The sequence below is a fragment of the Drosophila erecta genome, unplaced genomic scaffold, assembly GCF_003286155.1.
Source record: "Drosophila erecta strain 14021-0224.00,06,07 unplaced genomic scaffold, DereRS2 tig00000092-arrow-pilon, whole genome shotgun sequence".
NCBI classification, from domain to species: Eukaryota; Metazoa; Arthropoda; class Insecta; order Diptera; family Drosophilidae; genus Drosophila; species Drosophila erecta.
In genome coordinates this window covers 16,523,322-16,541,303 of record NW_020825207.1, presented here as the reverse complement: position 1 = coordinate 16,541,303, position 17,982 = coordinate 16,523,322, and the positions used below count along the sequence as shown (strand labels likewise).

At 40.8% G+C, this 17,982-nt stretch overlaps 1 protein-coding gene across 1 annotated transcript; it reads left to right on the top strand.

The window, feature by feature from the left end:
- Positions 1–15,718: 15,718 nt before the first annotated feature.
- LOC26526172 lies at positions 15,719–16,240 on the top strand. The gene is made up of 2 exons (XM_015157269.2): positions 15,719–15,771; positions 15,886–16,240. The coding sequence occupies exon 2, from the start codon at positions 16,040–16,042 to the stop codon at positions 16,157–16,159; it is 120 nt and encodes a 39-aa protein (XP_015012755.1). The 5' UTR covers positions 15,719–15,771; positions 15,886–16,039; the 3' UTR covers positions 16,160–16,240.
- The last annotated feature ends 1,742 nt before the right edge of the window (positions 16,241–17,982 follow it).

Sequence of the window (17,982 nt, the reverse complement as noted above, 5' to 3'; positions counted from 1 at the left end):
GTACCTTGGTTTGCCTTGGGTACATTTAAATTTCCATTTGAAATTGGCAGCAGTTGGGCGGGGTGAGAGAGGTTATGGAGGAACAGACAGCTGTTACAATATTATTGACTCATATCGCATGCACGGCACAAGCTCCCGCCGAGTCCTCCAGGATACCAAATACACTGGCTTACAAAACTGGATTATACGCCGTACATTTTGCAACAGTAATATGTGTGGTCTAGTATATTATAATAGCAGGAATTAACAGGGAACACTTTAGTAAAGAGTTGTTATGAAAACATCATAGCTTAAGGAATACTCCCGTCATCTCTTGAAATAATGGAATTTATATATAAAAAATGTTGACTTAAACAAATAATTTTTATTATGAATTAGAAGCACTTTACATTTGAATATTCTCTTGGTGCCGCATAAACGTTTAAGCCAATGCGAGCAAGCTGTTCCCTGTCTTCGTTCCTGATTTGCCATCGACCCGAAACTTGAGGGTTGAGTTTTGGGTGCGGCGAACTTGGCATAAAATTAAGTGCTCCATTTTAATTGAATTGATGTCGGTCGAGGAGGCAAGAACGTGTTCCAGCCTCCTGTGAAAGGTATCTTTTGACAATCTTGTGTCAATAAACGGCGGGTGCTTCAGCCACATATGCTGCCAATTCTGGGGTTCTGAATACCTTTTGACTTTGCTTTTTATGCTCTCCAGTCTCAGACTCAGACTGTTTTATTTCGGTTCAGGTAATCATCGGGGATCTCGACAGGCACGTCTTCGTTGTGAGTTCCTTTTTCTATATATTTTTTGTCTCGAGGTGGCAACATCTGTTTGATAATGTCTGCCAAATGTTTATCACTGTGTTCGTTTTCTTGTTGTACTCAGCTCTGTTTATGCCCTTCATGAATGCATAAAGCGAGATTTTACTGAAGTTTGGGGGCAGAGAAGGCTCTGTAAAAGTTTCCAATTTCCGGATTTGAAAGACAAAGTTCATGAATATGTTTTCAGACTTGAAGGCATAGCAATGCCAGGGTCACTAGACTGCACATCATCTAATAAAAGTCAAAATTAATCTAACAGCAAGTCAGTAAAATGTATTGCTCAAAGCAACAAGTCTTTAACAACACTCAGCCTTGATGACTGGCAGTATATCGATTTATTAAGTTGAACTGATATAGCTTTTTTTCTCTTCAGTGCTATTCACAGACTATCCCTCCCACAGCATTGATGACCAAACATAAATAGTCAACAGGTTAAAAACATATATCACTGCACTGGTAAGGTGTCGTTTAATTTCCAATTTTCAGCATCGATGCCGTCAAAAAGTTGCCTTTCATTTCCCCATCGAACCCTGCGTTAATCGCTAGTGTCATGTGGTGCCCCAGTTCCGATCCAACGATACGTTACGATGCGTTCAAGTGGCGTTTGTTAAGTACAACACGCTTGACATCATTATCGCGACTGTCAACAGAAGCTGCTCAGCCCGAATCTGTTGATTATGTTGTTGCTGTCTTCGTCGAGGAGGCTGTGAAGTTTGCCCTCTGATTGACAACTTTCGGTGGGTTCAAAGGTCCCGGAAACTTTGCCTCCCCCTTTGTCAATTGTCACTCGAATCCAATTTAACACAGACATACTCGCACGTTGGCTGCCTGAAAGGAATCGTAAACAGCGTTTTAAACAGCCAGGCACCGTGCCGCCGAAAAAGGCATCAACATCATTGGCATCGTCATCGTTATCTGACAGTTTGCGTTCGACAAAAGTGTCGAGGCGTTAACGGAGCTTGCGCTGCCTTCCACTTGGCGGTGGCAACCCTGGCAACTGTCACAACTTTTTGCATCATGTCACGCACCCCAAATGACACGCCAAAGTTTCGGGAAGTATTGAGCTTAACTTTTCGCTAAAAATGGCCGACTCTTTAAAAAGATCTATTGATAGTTTTGATGGATTGCCCGAAATTTAAGAAGAATCTATTTACTACTAGCCGAAAAAGAATCGGGTGTGTGTATAATCGTTGTGTGTGTAAGATTTTCAACATTTAAAATTGAACATCTGCTCGCAATTGAAACAACATTACTGACAATTTTTAAGGCCTTTACAAACGCTCTCTTGATTATGTATTCGTCTCCCCGAGATAATGAAATACTTCGAAATCTTTAAACAATATTTGCGTTTGATTTGCAAAATTTACCCACCTACATAAACACATAAAGTTGAACACGGGTTTCTTTGACTTGTGGTATGCAAATGTTGTTCAATTTCATTTTTGGCTTTAACATACCAAATAAAATGTTTTCCCACCCAGATTAAATAACAAAATCTTTTCCGGATGAAACTCCCCCGAGCAAGCCGCAAAAGGTAAATGAAATGTGCAATCTGTGCAAATCGGAAAATCGAAAAACTTTTAGCACAAAAAATGTTGCCAACAGCCGAACATGGCTATCGTGGTTTCAGTGGAATCTATTAGAGCAGCAAAAGTGTTGCTAGTCTCCCAAAAAAAAAGTCCACTTCCCCGTGCAAAAATATTCACTTATATTATTAAAAAAATGTTAGGCTTACCCCTAGCAAGAAAACAGAATTACAAACCTGAAAAAGAAATGTACCGAACTCAAATTTCAGGAAACATATTCTCTGTCCGGCTAATAATAATAACGTTTTCCTTTTTGCCTTATATAAATGGCTAAGCCTTATGTTCCAGTGGCATTTAGCAAAATATAAAATCATTTCGAGCTGAACGCATAGAGATCGAGAGAAATGTGTGCTGTGTGAGAAGCCCAATGGGAGTCGTATTGAAATATGTGTCAGCTTTTGTGTTGAGAATTTGCATTTGGCAACGAGTTGGTCAAACTAACACCTGGCATTGCAAAGGTATGTGTATGGGAAAATGTTTTTTTTTCCAAAATTCGTAAAATTACTTTACACGTGTGTGTTTGTTTGTATGTAGGTGACTTGTCATGAGCAGTTGGAATAGTTTGCACATTTCCATAAAATATAATTAAAGGCAACTCACCGGAGACATAAGACTGCCAGATTTTTGTGTAAAATAGCATGCGTAACTCCGGAGATTTCTTGCATATTTTGCGGTGTTGTCTCAACATATTTAGCCTGGCTTTCAACGCAATTATCGTTACGAATATTGTGCAAATGCGTCAGTCAAGCATTTTCCCAAATATAATTGCGTATTTTATTGTAACTACTGTTTGCAGCTGACAAATGCCTTCTGTGCTTGTTTAATTGTAACTACTTCTAATTGGAAGCATCAACACTTGTTTTGTGCAGGCATCTTAATTAAAACGCATATACACACGTTTGCCTGTACATACACACTACCGCAGTGGGTCTGCTACTGAAGTTTGAATGACTGCCAGCGGAGCTGTGGGAGAAATCGAGTATACGCCCCTTGAAAAATTTATCTGACATGTTCGCTCGCTTTGTTTCGAGGGGAAAGCTCCGCCAACAGGCAAGAGCCAAAAAAGAATTCACGCTCGATTTGCAGCTCATCCCAACTGTCTATCAGCAACAGCAGGCACACGCAGAAAAGAGTTGTTAACTTCAATATACTCGCTCCCGATATGAATTTAAATTACTATTTATATCATAGCCACTTTGCTTACTTTAAAACTAGTTGCCTTACGAGTGGAGTCAGCTGTATTGATTGGACTTATATACATTGAAGTGCAGTCTCTCCCACTGCACGTTCTATTTTGTGTTAACAACAAGCAAGCAAATTCTAATAGTTATACATACTTTATGGTTACTTACCACAATTTTTCTCAAGTGCAGTCCTCCGAGTGCCTCCACCAAAGCGACAGTTGAATGGGTCCCATCTCAATGAACGTACCCCGAGTCCCTGCACCACACTCATTAGATCTGTCCATTGACATTGGTACGTTGGTACGAGATGTCCCCCTCTCGCGCTGACAATCCGTTTGGAGTTCTCTGATATTTCGTCACTTAGGAGACCCGGAGTCCGGGAACCGATTTTGATTTTACATAAACAGAGTGCGGGGCAGCGAGCAAGGCCCTGGAATTTTCTGGCTTTTCCGGTGTTATGAGAGTCATAGTCATTCTGCTTCACATCGCTTTTCCCCATCCACCATTTGCCTGAATGGTTTGGTTTGTTTGCCAGAGAAGTTGCCCCAGGCCAGAAAACAGGACATGGCCCAAACAATGGTTAACCAATTTAGTGGAAAGTGTGGGCGGCGGGTGTCTGAGCGTCTGTTTTGTGGTTAAGATCCGGCTATTGTTCGCAATTGATTTTAAATTAGCTTCATTTTCAGTTCGCTTTGGTGGCTTCAAAGGGATTGTTAAAGGTAACTTTAAGTGTGGTCGGGGGTATGAATAGGAAAAGGCTTAAATTTGAGTAGGTAACTGGAAATAAACAAATTCGTTTCTTATGTTAAGCTAAATACGGATTATAAAAAAATACAGTAAATTATTTAAAACCCAATTTCCAATAGTTTTTCTTTTCTGCTTGTCTTTTGCAATTTCAAATTGTATTTACTTATTCAATCCATCTGTTAAGCTTTCACTATTATCTCATCTCCTCGTGACAAGAACCTTTTCCTCGTGTTGACTCTTAGATTTTCCTGCTTATCATATAACCGGATTACAGGAATTATGCATTCAAACTGCAGAATGACACCTGGCAATGACTGGGATGAAAGCTGAAAGTGCAAAGCGAAACAAAAGACGATGTAGGTACGAAAATTGCATACAAATGCAGCGGGATGCAGGTCGCATCTTAAAGTAGTGCTTATTTTAATGTGTTTCCCCGGAAAACTCGACACTCCCGAAGTGAGTTGAGCAGAGTTGGCTTACTTCCGGCGAATTGCGACCGTTTTATTTGGAAATATTTTCGCCAAGCCAACTGCTGTCTGTCGCTCAATCCTTTGCTATCTCACTTACACGAAGAAAAACTGCGTTTTCTTATAAAATCATTCCGAACTTCGATTTTATAGTATATTGGTGTAGCATAGCACATTAGGTCAAAATAAAGTGCAACATTAAAGTGAAATTTAATACGATTCCCAAAAAATTACTTTTAAAATGCAGTGGACACCGATAATAATTTTGCCAGTACATTTACTTAGCTTGGGTTTGTTTTCCTTCGGTTGCTTGTCAAATGCTGGCCAACAACCATGGAGACTTTCATGGAGTTGCAGGGGCATCGGGCCAACTGACAAATGTGCTGGGTGGAACGTGCAATAGATTTGCAGGGCTATCTCTGTAAAATGATTCGTCTCCGCTTGGGGGAAATTTAATTTCCCGACTAGTGGGAGCTGGAAAAATTATTGACCCAAGTTTTTGGCATAAATTCTTGAAGTGTCGCGAATAATTTGAGCTTTCTTCAATTTCGCCTAAGTGCCCTGCCAAGTTGGGGATTTCCCATCGCACTTCTGAGAGCTATTAGTGCATTCATTCATGCAGCTCGGAATTGATGTCAGGTTCTTTGACTTACGATGGTCCGCAGCGGGCTCTTTGGCGCATTGCCTTTATGAAACTCATAATTCCTGTTTTCGCCCACTTTTTCCTTCTCCTCGGCCATTTTTGGCATTTTTTCCTGCTTCCACTTAAAGTGATGAAAGTGAAAAAGCCTCTTTTTTAGAATGTAGAGGTAACTTCTCGGGCGGCAGCAGAGGAGGAGTCTATAGATACTTTTCATTGCACTTTTACAAGTAATAATCGTTATATTTTATAAATCTTGTTAAATGTTTCCTTTAAATAATGCTGGTGATATATAATTTTTTACCATTAAATGCGCTCTTTTTATCGAAATAATATATGCACTTAAATAATTAAACTCGTTAGTCGTAGAGCAAAGGGGCATACCAGATTCCTTGAAAAGTATGTAACGGGCTAAAAAAGCTTTTCCGACCATATAATGTCCATCTGTCCATTCATGAACGGTGTGATCTCAAGAACTAGAACTATGGAGGATTTATCGCCCACAAGCAGCAAAAAGTTTTCACGCCCACAAATTGAAATATATTCGGAATATTTTAATTTATTTAATTTGACTTTACTATTGTTTTGCCAAATCGCTAAGCCGAGAAGCGGTTGTAATTTTCCCACTCCCACTAAAATGAAGGGTATCTGCTAGTCGAGACCTTCCCTCGTGTTTTTCTTATTTCTCGAAGGCATTTTCTCGTAGTGGACCAAGGAAACGCCTATTGAACATTTGCCAGTTGTTAAATTAGAATATTACCAGTTTTGGCACGCGGCCGCAGCCTTTGCATAATTTAATTATGCCAACTCTCATGCATATTTAATGTAAAAGCTTTTTAACGCCTAACTTATTTATGTATTTTGAACATTGGAAATTTATTCTTTGTTATTGAAAGCAGCCAGGGAAACCTCCAACAATATTTGGCCTCTAAGTGTTTTCAAATCCCACGCTTTGTTGGATCCTAATTAAGAACACTTTTTAGACAGAGCTTCTGTTTATGCTTGGCGCACTAATTGCTGAAAATTTTTGGTTGTATTACCATACTGACAGCAGATCTGCGGGGATCGTGTCCGAATCGATTTTCAATTTGGCAGTATTGAATTGTGGCCTGCAGTGGCAACTTGACAGCGAATTTCCCGGCTGCGGTCTGTCGTTTAGATAGGCCGACCATTTTCCCAGGGAAAATTGATAAACAGAAGAACGCCATGCCGCCCAACACAAACATCGCCATCTGCATCTGTTGGCGTTCATTTAAAAAGTGTTCGCAGGCCAATATTGATAGCGTTTCCCATGCGAGGGCGAAGCGGCCTCTATTGCTTCAATTACTGGCAAAAAAGGAAAATGTGGGGAAATGCCAGCCTTGTTTGGCAACTATGGTCTCTGGCCTGTGGTCCACTATGGGTACGTTGGTTTTTGGATGCCTTTACCATTTTTTGGCCCTTTTTGCATCACCCCTTACAAATCAAAAAGCGTGGTCGCTTTAAGGCAAACTTCCATTGATGACTCGAATGTCCTTCGCTACAAAAACAATTTAATTTTACAAGACATTCTTTGAAAAGACAACCTGTTGATAAAGGCTTACGTTTAGGATATCTTAAACGTAGTACAAGAATAATACAGGCAATAAGAAAATATAATAACTTAATTTCTCAACAAATATTTAATAATTACATTTCAAAGCTATAGTACTGCTGCACAGAAGAAACATTATTAACAAGGTGCTGATAACGCCAGTTGGGCTGTACTCTTCATCATACTCTCGGCAATTAACGAATAACCAAAATCCCAAGGTAGCAGCCCAATTAATTACCACAAAATATATGCAAGAGGGTGGCAATAAAATTAAACATAATTACAATCGCCCTCAGCCAATACAATCAATGGATAAAATGTACACGCAAAAACATGGATGCAGTGCACACAAATAGGCAAACACCAGTGTAGCGGCAGAAACGATGTAATTTCGCACAGTAAAGAAAGTATTCTCGTTAGCTTTTGCACAGAAATCGAGTGCCCATTGTGAATCGTTGGCAAAAACTAAACTACAAATATAAACACAACATACTCGTATATATATAAAATTTACTGGCGTCCCAACACAGATTCCCAGAAATAAGAGGGCAAACGTTGCTTTTTATTAGCAAACGCGTGTTGTACCAGTCGTACGTGCCTCGAATTAGTTTTTTGCGATTTGAATAAAATGGTTTTGAATAAATTTGAATACCACACCCCGAACACCGAACAAACACTAGTACATAACTACAAATCCATGCAATTGTTAACTGGGCAATGGATATTCAGCATAGGGCAAACGACATTCAATTGTCCCTGGAGGCAATTTTGTAATTAGACAATCGCAAAAACTCATCGATGAATGTAAAGTGGAATAACCCTGCCCGTAAATGATGAATGGTACTTTAAATTCAATTGAATTATGGACTTATGCGAGAGGAGTAAATATAAAATTGTTTCAAACTACACACGTATTCAACACCATTTTACACAGTTTTTCTTAATACATAATAAAACTACACATTCGTGTTCCTCGACTATCATATACCTATACCTTAATTATACTCGTTACTCGAATTCGAACTACAAAAGCTAGAATGTTGAGATTAAACATTCAGCTTCCAGAGACATAGACGCAGCTCAAGAGCAAAAAAATTCTGCATTCAAATTTAGAAATTTATTTTTTTTAATTTTTCTGATGTATGATGTTCCAGAAATTCAAAAAAAATAAGAAATGTCCCAAGGCTGAAGTTCTAAACTCCATAACTCAACTGATCTTAATCGGATTTTGCAGTGGCATACCTCTAAATGGTTCTGGTGCAATTCTCTAAAAATATGCATTCAAATTTAGAAACTTTTTTTAATTTATTTTTTTTTGTAAATTTACTCGTTATTCGTACTTGATTTCTGTCTGCCCGAAAAAAGCCAAGAAAAAGGCACTACAATGATGGGCAAGCCAAATAATAAAAAATGCTAGCTTAAATGGCATTATTACGCCATTATTCACTCTTAGGTCTTTTACACATATAACAAAATGTGTTGACTACATTTTTGTAATTAATTATTTCATTAGCACTAGAACGCAATTAAAAATTTGTATTTTTTCCATTAGAGTTCAAGGCAAAGAAGTCAAACCGTATACATAAATGTATATGTACGCCAATTAACTGAGCCATAATTAGCCGACTCATTCCACAAATTATACGTATTAATCGCTGTGGCGTGACCGGGTCAAAGGTTAGGGCAGTATCGAGTGGGCACATAAAAGTCGTGCATTAAGTAAAACATACTCGTAAAATGGGAGCGGTGCGCCAATACAATAATAAATCTGCGTGCACATCTGTATGTGTGTGCATGTGTGGGCATTTAGGTGAGCGTTAACAAGCCAAGGACTTGTATAATATTTTCTAATTTCTCAATTTCCCGCACATTGACATCCGGAACTAATAAAAATAAATCGCACTTTGATATCCGCTGCGCATTGCGTTCGTTCATTCGGCTTCTTCTTCCTTTCCCTCCCATTTTTTCAATAATCGTTATACCCACACTCATAAAGGTACACAGAAAAGAAAAAGTTTTGCGCCAAATTTGTAGTGTTCTCTGAAAATATTATTCTTTAAAATAACAAATTTTATTGTTCTAAATATATTGCATCTAAAACCGACCAAATTGAGATCTAGATCGCTTTGGGATTTTTATTCGATTAAAAGCGGGCTCATCTTTTTGTGCAGTGCACGCACACACACAAGTTTTAGCGCCCGTCTACACAGGGAAAGCCCCATCGGATGTCAGTGCTGTGGCCCACTAACATTTTTATATCATTTTTCGTATTTCTTTTTCATTGTTTTCCCTCTGCTACCCACACTTTTTTGGCCTGGCGAGTAAGCGCCAACAATAAATAAATGCGCTCGCATTCCCATAGACTCGCACAGATACTTTTGCTCGCTCACGAACAGCGATACAGTTACAGGAAATTTATAGATCTAACCGGATGTGCGTCTCTCTGGTGACAGAAACGGCGAGATAGGAGACATAGTTGGAGAGCAGGCCCCATATCCGGTGCATACCCTATATATAACACTTTATGTGTGTGTCTATTACATGTACAAATAGCAACAAAGTGACCAACTAAATAAATAGTTTTCCAACCGCACAGAGGCAGGCGGAGCAGCTTCGCAGAACTCGCTTCTAGGGCTGCCCCTTGCCCAATTAGATTGAGGCTGCAATATTTGCAGCAAATATAAGCGAATATATGGTTTTGCAAAAGGTGTGTCGCCGAATTAAAATAGAGTCCTGGCTGACACTCTGCCATGTATCCTGTTGCCCTCCTCGGCTGGTAATTGCATTGCACCTGTTTCTAACTCAATTTCCCAGGCCCGCCCTCTGAGCAGTTCCCTTCGGGCAATTGTTCCAATCGAGCACTTTCGGGCTCCCCAGCAATTGGAAAATAGAGACAAGTCTGCGTTCTGCTGTTCTGCTGTTTTGCTGATTTCCTGCTGCTGGCATAGTAAACCCTGCCAGAGGGATAGTTCGGGTATATATATCACCGGCCTTACTACATAAGCGACTCAGAGAAAGACGAGCCAAGGCAAGCGTATTATTGCTTCAGTCTTGCTTGCTGTATTTATATCTGCTTCCGAGGGTTGCACACTTCGGGAAAGCTTCAACTTAGTGTTCATAATGAGAGTTTCAATTTTCCACACGTAGCACACATAAAACATGTTGTCATATGTTTTATTTGTGAGCTTTCTTGGGACAGAAGTCCTAGCACTTGAAATATTTTCTAACCGTTTATATGGCTGTGTTGGGTCGTAATGTTTTCTGCAGTGCAGCACAATAAAATTTCTCGGGCTGATGATGAGGAGCGAGACGCAGACCCATGCGAGTCTGAGATACTCTTACATACTAGGTATCTACTTGCAGCAGGAGGAAGCAGGTCAGCAAATGCAACAAAGCTGCTTATCGCTTAACGCTCGGTGTAATGCGTTTAAACTTGATGATTGATTCTGGCCAAGTCTGGGCGAGTCCGGGCAAGTGCCACTCCCCGCCCAAAAACCCTCTAAGCCATTAGCTGCAACTAAGTGCAGATACCGATAGAAAAGTGAACAAAAGTTTCTTGGTCAAACTTTAAGGGGGTTCGGCTTGTTTCGGGGTTGTCCAAGAACAGCCTAGGCTTAACGCCGGAAAATCCCTTTTCGCTAACGCCCCTCCTAACAGATTTTCCTCCTGCCGGCGCCATTGTTCCGTTCATTTTATGTTGCTGCCTGCGTTTTATTGACTGAAGTGTGGCCCGCTATGGCAATGGCGGCAATGGCCATTGTGCCCTAAACTAAAACAAAGTACTGTTAGAAGCACTTTCTCTTCTCCCGCTGTCAATGTATTGGTGTGTGTGTGTGCCAGTGTCTGTGTGTCGGTGTGTGTGTACTGGTTATGGCTCGTTATATGCGTGCGTGTTACTGCGCAAAGATGCCCCATAAATTTCGCGCGTTTTCGCCTTCAATTTTTTTGCCTTGCGCTTTGTTTTTAATTTTTTTCTCGTGCTATTTTTAGTGTTATTTTTTATGACAGAATGAGAATGGCACAATTATTTGTGGTGCTGCAAGTTTTTGTGCCCGCACATGTGTGTGTGAGTGGCGATCTTTTTCTAAATTTAATGACTTTGGCAGCTCTTGACCACTAAATCAAAATGTTATTGCTCGCTCCTATTTCTTCTTGTCACCTAAATTAATTTTACGCAGTCTGATGTGGCTAGTGGTTGCAGACAGTTTTTACGTTTTGCGCGCTTTAGTAAGGGCAAAAACTCAAACTTTCAAGACTTTTTGCAGCTGATGCCAGCTAATTAGCTGAAAAGGCTTTTACCGTCGAAAGAGTAAAATGGGTGCCCGAAATAAAACTGCAGACAAAGAGAAAAGCGGAAGAAATTTCCGCTGTGAATAAATTCAAGGGGCGTGCCAGGCGAGAAAGTCATAAATTTTTTCATTAATATAGACCCACGTAGCTGTGAAGCGAGAGGAGCAAATGTTGCAGATATGTACGTTTTGCGAACACGCAATAGTGTACTGCAATGGCTTAAATATTGTGAAGTGGAACATTTCGATAATAAATAAATATTTACATTTAAATACTGCCTGCAGGTTTTTTGTTCCTAATTTTTCAGATTAAGTTGGTTTTTCCGTGAGTTCCATTTAATCAAGCCGCTGCTATAGTAATTTCCGATGGCACACTTCAATTGCATGGCATCTTCAAGCAGTCGCCGTTTTCTTTAAAATACTTTCCCTGGCCAACAAAGCCCCTAAAACAGTGAAGACAGCGGCCTATTTGCCTGCTGCTCCAGCACTTCGGCACACAGTATTTATGGCCCGGTGCTGTAGTCAAATATTATTCCACGCACTCGAACTCACGCACTCGAACTCAGGAGGAGGACATGGCAGAGGTGGCTGGATCGGTTGGAAAACGAGGCTTTTGTTTGCATATTTTTTGGCTAGCACTTAACGCGGTGGCCGAAACGCAGAGCCGACCACAATGCCCAGGTTCAACAATGCCCACCAAACTGCGGCTGAACAGTCCGGCGTATTCCCGATCCTGGCCAGAGGCTTATCCCGGGCTCTATGGCTCTCTGGTTGGCGGGTCAGTTGGACTGGCACTTTACGAGTATGTACATGCATTTTTCCATTTCCACATTTAAAACGCCGCATTTCCCTCTTTGGTTTCTGTTTTTTGCCAATTGTTAATGCTTTTGTTTTTCCCATTTCCATCGCGACGATGACGCGGCTCAGGTAGCGTTAACACTTGTTTAAAAATTTGTTATTGGATTTCTTGTGTTCGCATTGTTTATTTATTGTGGCAGTCGGCGGCGCAAGGAGTGACAAAAGGGACAGATAGTGTGGCATGGGGCAGGAAAATGGGTGCCAGAAAGCCCGGAGATGGCTGACAAGTTGGCCCCGCATAGGTCACGACTTCCCCATCTCAGTTTTTTCTATCAATTTTTTTCGCTTGCCCGGTAGCGCCTTTGTCACTTTTCATTGGGCTTATCGGATTGCGAGTAATATTCCTGGCAAATTGAATATAAATGCGCTTAAGCTGAAAAGCGCATTAACCAAATTGAATATCAGCGTCTCGTTGAGGTATCACAATTTATTTTTAATACCATATGTTTAAACAGAGCGCCCGCAAACAAAAGTTTCACTTTGATTGGCCGTGTTTAATTGGAAATATTTAAGCAATGAAAAAGTGCGAATACACAATATAATACGCATATGATTCCACTAAGCGGCTTTAAGGTAATCGACTCGAAAAATGACATGCTTGCAAAGTCCTTCAATATTAGGGTGCCTTCTTACACATTCTATATTTTCCTCGAGCTAAGTAACTTTAAAGTTTGGCAGAACTCCGTATTCCCATTTAGCAGATGTTTCCTTTCCCTGCCGTCGACAATAAAACATTTTATAATTCACCTTCCTCGTATTAGGCTAATTAACTTTCCGACAACTTCGTTTTGCTCATTTCATAATTGAAAGGACCAAACTTGTTACTTTGTCTTTGCTCACATGTGGAATAACAAGAACAAGACCTCGCTAACGTTGGCCAGCAAGTAAATTAAGCTAATTAGAAGCGCATGAAATATGGCAAAAGTTGGCATTCAAATGCCCCAAGTGCCCCTTGCCAGGTTCGTGTCCTTGTTGCCGAAACAAAATACATATTTGGGCATTAAATTTCAGGGGGTCACGTTTAACACTTCAACAACATCTCCCCCCGTTAAATACGCTGGCTGCGACAATTGCGTAAAATTGTTGAATTAGGGGCTAGCCAATGTCTGGTCTGTGTTTTGGTTTTCCGCCAGCTCCTGGCCCGTGTCCTGGGAAAACTGGGAAGCTGGGAAACTGGGACGGCGGGGCGAACATCTGCCAGCTATTTTAATAGGGAAATTCGTTTGTGCCCACAATTCGGAGACACGCGGCGGTTGGAAGATTGGCGAACTCTTACACCGGCAGCACTTAATGTAATGTAATTTAAATGCTCTCCGTTAATTATGCAGGAAATTTGCCACGGCTTTTCAAATGGTTTATATCAGTTTAAAGCACACTTTGATGTCGCGATTTACCAAGAACTTTAGTTGGCTAATTTCCGCTGGCTCTGGTTTCGGCTGGCTAATTAATGTTCGCGCACCCCAAATTCAATTAGTTACATTTTCCAAGTGTGTCTAGTACGCTGCCAAACGCGTTTATCAAAGACACTTTACACATTTTTGTTGTGTTATTTCGATTACTTTCTTTTGTCACCCTAAGCTCTCAGATTGAGACATTCCGCATTAAAAATTAAGCTAATTTCCGCAGCGCCATTAGGGAAATGTCACGACCAAATTTGGACCACTTTGATTTTGTGTGCGCATTTGATCATAACATATAATTTGATTTGCGCTGTCAAGTATGAATATTTGCTACTTTTTCAATCTTTTGAAGCGATTTTCCATGTTGCTGTAAGTCAATGGTTTTCAATCGAAAGGAGGGGTATTGTATATGTGTGGAGGAATGAAAATTCGATAAACTTTTTGCTTGATAAAGTTTTGAGTAATCCTTCAGCTGCAGCCAACGAACTTGGGTACACATAAATGTGCAAAACAAGCTAAGAATTTGGCCAAACATCAATTAATTTTTAATTGTCTCAATGCACTGTTCCCTTATTAAAAATGTTCTCCCATCAACCAAGTCCCCAAAATGCAATACAAAGGAACAGCATCCTATTATCTTGGCATAAATCAAGGATTGCTCGAATACAAAGTTCAGGTGTTGGGCTTCCGGAAAAGAGCGAAATAAGAGGAAAGCGCGGATATCTGCATTAACCAAAAGGGCATTTGGAAGCGGTGGCCAAGCCCGCTGCAGAAATTAAAAGCAAATTTCCGACACTCCAGAGGGCTTTCTCCTAACCGTTTGGCAGCTTTATGAGACGGCCCTAAAATCACGTTAATGATATTTACAGGGGCGGGGCTGCGAGTTTTGCCAGTGGAACGGCAGACTCACTTCGGCCCTTTGACCAGAGACGCTTCCGTTTCCGCCCCCTCGACCATGGTGTTAACTGTGTGAATTTCCCGGCATTTCCCGGCCAACGCAAGTCATTTGCATAACAAAGTCTGAAGAGCACGCAAACGCACACACACACACTCAGTTGGTATTTACAACATTTAAATTAGACATTAAATTTGAAAGATGGGCTGCCAGGGAACTTTTCCCATTTCTCTCTCAGGTGTTTTCTTCTTTATTTAGCCCTACGCTTTCCGCTTTTTATACCTTTCTGCCAAATTTATTTAAGCTGCAGATAATTTTTGGTCTGCTGATTTACTTATTTACTTTGCTTTTATGGCACTTAAATGACAATCCGCCCGTTTCGCTGCGTGTAATTTGGCCAGTGTCGAGTGTTTTCTTTGGGGTCGATTACGGCGATAAGCGTAATTCCTTTTTTTGCCAGAGTACGACCAGTCTATATATTAACTTATTGGCAATTACAGAAGAAGAAAGCAACTGGAGAGTCAGCAAGTTCGGCAATCGTAAATATGTTTCGGGAGTTTATGTTTCTAGTTTAGTGCGAACATAATTCAGCGTGATTCATGGGTATTGAATCGGAACTGCCATTAGGTATCGTTATTTTAGGAAACTAATTCTGTTGGTCTGCTCTTTAAAATATGTACACATTTTCTTCTCGAATTATATTCCGCTAAGCAGGGCTTTGTTTCCAAGCCAACTGTTATTTTCTGAAATATTTAGTAAATTATGCTTAGTTGGTATTATAAATTCTCAAAAGTATTAATTAGGCCGAAATTCTTAGGGCGCTACTTATGTAGGTCATTTTGGGACCCTGTGGTATTGTCTTGCAAATAATTACCAAAATCTACAGGAACAGCATTTTCTTATAAGCCAGAACCAGCTGCGGATTGGATTCAAAATATGGCCACTTATGGCCATTAGGACCAAAAGCGTAGCAAAATACAGGGGCCTACGGCGCAAATGAATTCTCATACAAAAAGTTTATCCTTTCTATCTGTTTTGGGGAAACCCCAGGCTAGCAGATGTACTGGGGAGAACTAAGGAAATCAGCACATTTGGTTTTAACGACTGTGCTTCCCAGCTTTTTTCCCTTAGCAACAAAGAATGTGCTCCGTGATGGCAAATCGTGTCCTCTGGTTGTTTTCATTTTTTGTCCAGCCAGCTAGTTATTGTTGCTCTTTGCTTTTTAATGTACATTTGTCGTCGCCGGTGGAATTGGTGGTGTGGTGGATGCAGTTTTCAGCTCTACAGAACATCACATGACGAGACGCCAACTTCCCTGTCAGGAGGCATATTTGTCTAGTGCAAAATGTTGACTCCGGATTTAGTCCAAATATAAACAGATTTGCAGCTTTTCATTGAAGACAAATAAAATATGACATTTTCTAGCGTAATACATCTAGATTCCATTTAATATGCATATCCATTCGCATTCATAAGGCAATCAATCTTCGGCTATCCTTCGCCAAGCAGCCAACTCGGCTCCTTTCTAGCCCGGATCCCTGTGTGGTGATGGCGGTGTCCTGTGAATTCAAGCAGCTGAGCAGCTCCTGAAATATGCAGACAGATGAGCCGCCAACAAGCATCACCCACGAAGGCAACAATGGCAATGCGATGATGGCAAACTGTTATTATGCAAACAAATTACATGGCGGATATTTCACTGTGAGAAAATAAACGTCTCAGTTACAGGGAAAAAATAAAGTAAAATAAGGTATTTATAGTGAAAATTCGAGAAGCTCCTTAAGTGGCTGTAGAATTCTTTACTTTAGGATCACTTTAGGATAATGGTAAAAAAACCCGTAAGCAGTAAGTACTCCAGAGGATATAACTCTCGACTTGTTTTTCCTCCAGTGTCCGAAGACTTAAGTAGACCGCAAGTAAAGCTCGCTTGCATTTCTATGCGTAGTTGAGCAGTTATTATTTGGCCATTTCGGCTGAAGCTTCGTTTATTGCCAAATGTAATTAAAATATCCAATTAGTGCAGGAAGCAATCTGCATATATGTATATGGGCCTGGTGGCCAGAGCTTTTATGAGCTCCGTTTCCTGTTGGCCACATAACTAATGACCAAGAGGACAGCCCCGAGTTCGGGCGGCAACATAAATTCCCTTTTGGGTAAAATTAATAAAAATGATTGCAGTCGCCTGTCCTCCTGCTACGCAGAATGAATGAATGGCGCATGCCAGCTGTTGGCCAAACACGCTTTTGATTGCCAACAACACCCAGGAACTACAAACCAACATTGTTGTAAGCTGGAGCCAGGCCCAAAACAAAACATCAGGAAGGAAGCAAGTGGGAAAAAATGGAACCCGTCTTTCATCAGCGCGTGCATAACAAGCAGCTCGGCTCAAACTAAAGCTGGACAGTCAGACGTCAGACAGTCATGGGGAATGGACCAAAACCATGGCAAAGAAATGGGCCAGGACGCCACCGCCATCGTCCTGTCGCTCACTTGGCTCATATGGGTTGCGATAGGGATGGGCTTGGAAAACCATTTCGGATGTCCTTGGCGTCGCTTTCCTTGTGTCATGCCACTGCAAAATGACAAACAGTTCGCGGGATGCGATGCAAAGCCAAAGCAAACGCGAGAAATAAGACAGGATGGGAAATAAATGTCATTGGACTATAAAATACCTATTCATTTTATTTCGCATGGCAAAAGTTCCCGCGATAAATTTGTTTTGACTTATGTTTACGGCTGTTTTGGTCGCTAAAATACATGAAATATGAAAAAAGAGGCGTTCAAAGTGAATTATATACTTAGAAATTAAGATAATTTAAGTGAATGTAATTATTTACATTTTCAGAGAAGGCAAGGGTTTTCTCATTTCAGTGTAATCCACATTGAAAAGAACATTCTCAGGCAACAAAAAGCTTAGGGCATCCAAAAAATTCCATTTGCAGAAGCCTGTCTCCAGTAAAGACCACTCCGTTTGACAGGCAGGGAGAAATCCTTAAACTCAGCTGCTGCTTAAAGCGCCTTTTAATCCAACATGGTGCTTAACAATGGCTTTTTCAGCCGCTCCAACCAAATCGCACCACATCGCACCACCACCCGCCAAAGCCCACTAAAGCAACCACAGTGGCTATAAGCACTTCACATCTAATCAATTATGCCATCTGCACATATCGCTTTAGCTCTTAGAAAAGCACATTGGCCAATGCCCACATAACATTTAAATATGCATGAAGACTTTAAAGCTCCGCGCCAAGGATCAGCTATTCAGCGGGAAAAATAGAGATAAAATACAGCCATACAGCCAAATGAAAATGTAAGGAAAGCAGCACGACCAGCGCGAAATAAACAAAGCAGAAGGGGAACAAAAAAGTGCAGAAAAAAGAAGGAAGCCCAAGCAGAGACAGGACACTCCAGCTGCAGAGGAATCGGGATCCGAATCGGATTCAGACTCCGGCGTAGAATCAGCAACAGAAACGGCAGCCCGGCTACGGAGAAGAATCTGAAACAGGAACCAGAGCCAACATTGCATGGCTGATGGT

Excerpts from the sequence above, each read along its gene's own strand:
- LOC26526172 (XM_015157269.2), top strand. The coding sequence starts at position 16,040 with ATGCAGACAGATGAGCCGCCAACAAGCATCACCCACGAAGGCAACAAT.